Source organism: Austrofundulus limnaeus, unplaced genomic scaffold, assembly GCF_001266775.1.
Source record: "Austrofundulus limnaeus strain Quisiro unplaced genomic scaffold, Austrofundulus_limnaeus-1.0 Scaffold31, whole genome shotgun sequence".
In the NCBI taxonomy this organism is placed as follows: Eukaryota; Metazoa; Chordata; class Actinopteri; order Cyprinodontiformes; family Rivulidae; genus Austrofundulus; species Austrofundulus limnaeus.
This window is the reverse complement of record NW_013952433.1, coordinates 176,630-181,051: the sequence shown is the minus strand read 5'-3', so window position 1 is coordinate 181,051 and position 4,422 is coordinate 176,630. Positions and strand designations below refer to the sequence as shown.

At 41.6% G+C, this 4,422-nt stretch overlaps 1 protein-coding gene across 2 annotated transcripts in view; it reads right to left on the bottom strand.

Moving 5' to 3' along the window:
* eea1 (early endosome antigen 1) overlaps positions 1-4,422 on the bottom strand; it is a 26,664-nt gene that overhangs the window by 8,724 nt on the left and 13,518 nt on the right. The window contains exons 10-15 of one of the 2 annotated variants that reach the window (XM_014005492.1): positions 4,080-4,094; positions 3,737-3,853; positions 2,384-2,722; positions 734-883; positions 424-543; positions 53-256 (exon numbers count right to left, since the gene is read on the bottom strand). In XM_014005492.1, the coding sequence (XP_013860946.1) occupies positions 53-256; positions 424-543; positions 734-883; positions 2,384-2,722; positions 3,737-3,853; positions 4,080-4,094 (945 nt within the window). The remainder of the gene's footprint in view (positions 1-52; positions 257-423; positions 544-733; positions 884-2,383; positions 2,723-3,736; positions 3,854-4,079; positions 4,095-4,422) is intronic. The other variant, XM_014005493.1, reaches the window with a different exon arrangement.

The following is a 4,422-nucleotide window of genomic DNA, read 5'->3' as shown; positions in this document are numbered from 1 at the left end:
GTGTGTGTGTGTGTGTGTGTGTGTGTGTGTGTGTGTGTGTGTGTGTGTCCACCTGTTCCTGCAGTGCATGGTTCTTCTCTTTAAGCTGGTTAAGGACTGCCGTCTCTCCCTCCCCAGCCTGGATTTTGGCACACAGGTCCTCCCTCTCAGCCTCCAGCTGACTCACGATGTCTTTGCTCTTCTGAAGCAGAGCTTCCAGGTTCTGGATCTTCTGGTCTTTGTCTCCAATCTGACGCAGCACCTGCTCCAAGTCGTTCTACAGCACAAAACAAATTTAAAGTCTGGCTCAACGTTTAAATTAGGGTTTTGGATCCTAAGTTTGAGCACATAGAAGAACACTAACTATTATGTGTAATTAAACGTCTCCTGTCTTTGTGTTCTCTCATACTGCAGCACGAGTGGGATTTTTTTGGTGATTGGTACCTGGGCCTCCCGCAGTTTGCCGTTGGTGTTCTGTTGCAGCGCCTGCAGCTCCTGGTGCTGCTGCTTGGCTTTCTCCAGCTGATGCTGCAGGTCTGTGTTCTTACTGCTGCTCTCCTTCAGCTGAGGGAAAACACAAGCTCTATCTGAGTTTTTCTTTTCTTCCTGACATTTGGTATTTTGAAATACCTATTTTAGAACAAAACTCTCATCAGCATCAAGGATTTTATTTATTTTTTATGACTTTCCTCTGCTGCTAATAAAAAAAGGGCTCAGACTCTGAGTTCATCTTGTTTGTTTAGCATTTTCCTACCTGCTCTTCAGCACGGGAGAGTTTGAGCTGCAGGTCGGCTGCTTGCTGCTCGCGGTCCTTCAGTTTCTCCCCCGACAGCTGCCTCTGCTCCTTCAGACGACCCTGCAGCTCGCCCACCTGCCGCTCGGCCTCCAGGAGTTTGGTATGAAGCTGAAGGAGCACAAAAATGCAAACCAAAAGAYGATCAACYCTGCGGCAAAAATGCACCAAATATTTAGATGTAAAAATGGTTAGGATAGCTTCATTCTAAACCAATCCTGTTGTATTTTAAACTGATTTATGTGATGAATTTGTGTAAAAGCCTCTAGTGGCTCAGTAAAACATGTCATCTGCTGTTCAATTTTCTCTTCTTTAATTATTAACTTCCTGTCAAGTTTTTCTTGTTTATATGTTTAGTGTCCCAGCAAGAAGGTACTTCAACAGCAGAAAAAACTGTTTAAATTATGTTATATTCCTCCAAAATAGTGCTGGGCGGTATGACCTCAAATTCATATCATGGTATAAATTGAATCTCTTCATGGTAACGGTATATATTGCGGTATAAATTTATCATGAAAAGCAAAGATAATGTAATTTTTAGAGCATTTATTTAGCAGAAAACTGTAATCACAATCAAACCCAGCATTTTTGCTGTAGTGCAAATGAACAGAAGTACAAAATGTTTTATATATATATATTGCAAAACCGTTTCAACAACAAACAAAAACATTTCTCAAATTTTCAACAATATCAAAACAAAGTGGATGTTATAACCAGTGCTTCAAGTGAAATTAGTCATTTAGACATAAAATAAATTCTAAGTTGGCAGAAGTTGCCTAAAATGTTATAGTGTGACAGGTCCTTAAGGGGCTTAATTAAACACATAGTCCTGTCATAAAACAATTACATATAACTCGAATGTCAGTGTGGTGAAGCCAAATAAATGTAACAGCTGCCTGCCATACCATGAGCTTCTGCCTGCTGAAATGTCCCTCTGCTCTGCTGCTCTCATCTTCATCATTTTCATCATCAGAGCAGAAGCGACTGTTTAACGAGATAGATTTATGACTGAACGAACGTCCACATTTTTCTTTATTAACTCTGTGGGTAACAATACATAAAATACACTTTTTTCTCAAACAACTTTGTTGTGATAAACTACGGTTATTAAAGCTTCGCTCTGCGCGACGTGCAGCGAGAGGGAGGAAACGATTCTGCGACACGACGGCACGATGTAACTTTTCTACAGTGGGAGGGGGAAATTTTAGGATTTATTCTTCTATACGTGTTTTAAAACACTWTTTCTTCATTTATTTTCAGAATATTTTGAACTCCTCCTGCTCAGTTGCCTCTGCACTCGCAGCCCTGTTGACACAGGTGCGYTGACGTAACTGACGACAGGACGGTAGAGGGTAAATTTCTACTGCAGGACAACTTCATATCGTTTCTACCGTCTATCGCATATACCGCACAGCCCTACTTCAAAATTATCAATAATTAACTTTCTTACAGGAGAGAATCAGTGACAATCATTATTTTAACCTGGAAGGTGTGTAGCTCCACAAAAATTATTTTTTTGAATTTTAAGGATAAATTGATATTTTACGAGTTTATAATATCACCAAATCTAWACCAAATTTGTCTGTTGTTTCTGTGGGTCTGCAGTCTCACCTGACTGATCTCAGTCTGCTGCTGAGCACCTTTACTTTCTTTTTCTTCCCTCTGCTGCTCCAACTGTTTCCTCTCCACCTTCAGCTCTGCGTTCTTCACCTCCAGCTCTGCGACCTCGCTCTCGAGCTTGGCCGCCTCCTCGGCCCTCTCTGCGAGCTCSATCTGGGCCTTCTGCAGGGAGGCTTCTGCCCCTGCGGCCCGGGCATGCAGCTCCTGCACCTCCGACTCCCTCTCCCTCAGCCGGTCCTGGACTTCCATCTTGGCAGTTTTCTGAACTCCCAGGTGCTCCTCCAGTTCTTGATACGCCTTCTCTTTTCGCGAAAGCTTTTCAGACAGACTCTGGAAGCAAAAAAAAAAAAAAAAAAAAAGATTATTGCTGCTGAGCTGGTGCATAGTCAGAAAATGGATGAACAAAATGATTAAATTAATAAAAAAAAACAATAAGGGGCAGATATAATAAAAAAATCTTCACCCTGCATCCTTTTCATTCAGGGTATTTGTACTTTATTTATTACTGTACATAGATTTTTTTAAATGAATGAAATAAATGAATTTTAAAAAAAATCATTGCACTGTGCTGTTTCAGACTTTAATTGTCGTTTCAAAAATGTTAGATCATCTAATCGAATCCTAGATGAACATAAATAATGTCTTATTTAAATCAGCCCGATGCGAGGTGCAGCCTCGTTATATGACCAGTGGAAAAGAACACTCAGCTGTCAAGAGTCAAGAATAAAGTGAGGCATGCCACTTGTCCCAGCCTCAGTTCTGACAGAGAACTTGGCAACAGGGCGGTAAAGAATAAAATGGTGTTAATGACGGAGGGAGCCGCTAACTTCAGAATAACACGGGAACATCTGCTCGGCACTTCTAACGAGCCTACAGAAACCTAAAACCACCGACGGCTGTTCACCTGTCTTACAGTTTACTCGAGGAATTTCATCCGTGTTCACATAAAATAACAGTTTGTAACAAAACTCAGAAAAACAATAAAAGGTTTAAAGATCTGTTGTTTTTCTCAGGTACAGACCACTTCTTTAATCTCCTGCTCCTTTTGCACCAGTGACATTACCTGGCTGTGATTGTATTTCATCCTGACTGACAGAGCTGGTGGTGCAGCGTCCCCCACTCCCAAGCCCCTCCCCTCCCACTGGTTTAATAATAGTGCCAGCTATAATATTTGTCAACAAGTGTAGGTTGCCAGAGATGGCTGATGACAGCAGGGCATTTTGAAGTAGCAACAAAAAGAAGGTGTGCTCTACATGAAGGGCAGACGATGAAGCTTCTTAAACAGACTGCAGTAAAAGTAAATCCTGGCTCAGAAAACCGTCCGTTGAAGCACTTTTGTTTTACCTGACATTGTTGCTGCAAATTATTCAGATTGCTCTGCAGCTGGTGGATCTGTTGTGTGTAGACGGCTGCTTCCTGCGGACCCTTTTCCAGCTCCGCTTTCAGCTGAGAAATGGTCTTCTGCAATCCAACAGACAATCAATTTAGCCCGATTCATAAAGACGTGCTTTTTGTCGTCATGAAACAATGGCTCCGCTGTGACGGAGGGATGGGTGAGAAAAAAACAAAAACTAGGATCAACAACGAGCAGGCCGCACTTTTTACTGAGATGCAATAAAGCATATTATGACACAACTTAAGAAAAAGGACGGGAAGTTCTAGACCAACTTGAGTTGACATGTTTTACCTCCAGTTTTTGAATCTTGAGTGTTTTGAGTGTTGCGGAGGGATACAGTGTGAAAYGAGGAGAGGGAGAAGGAGGGAAGGTAAAGAAACACAAGGACAAAGGTAAGTCAAAACAACAACAACCTATGATCTGTAACACACAGCAGCAGAGCTGAACAAAGCAAACACCAACAAGTTTAAACAAGTGAAATTTAACTTTCGTTCTTCAACACAAACCTGCTGAAAAACACTGAAATAAAAACACATTAATGAGCACATTATATCAGACTGCTTAGCATTAGTAATGTCAGTGTTTCCCCTACCATTATACAGCCCCCACCCACCCCCCCAGCAGGTTTATTTTG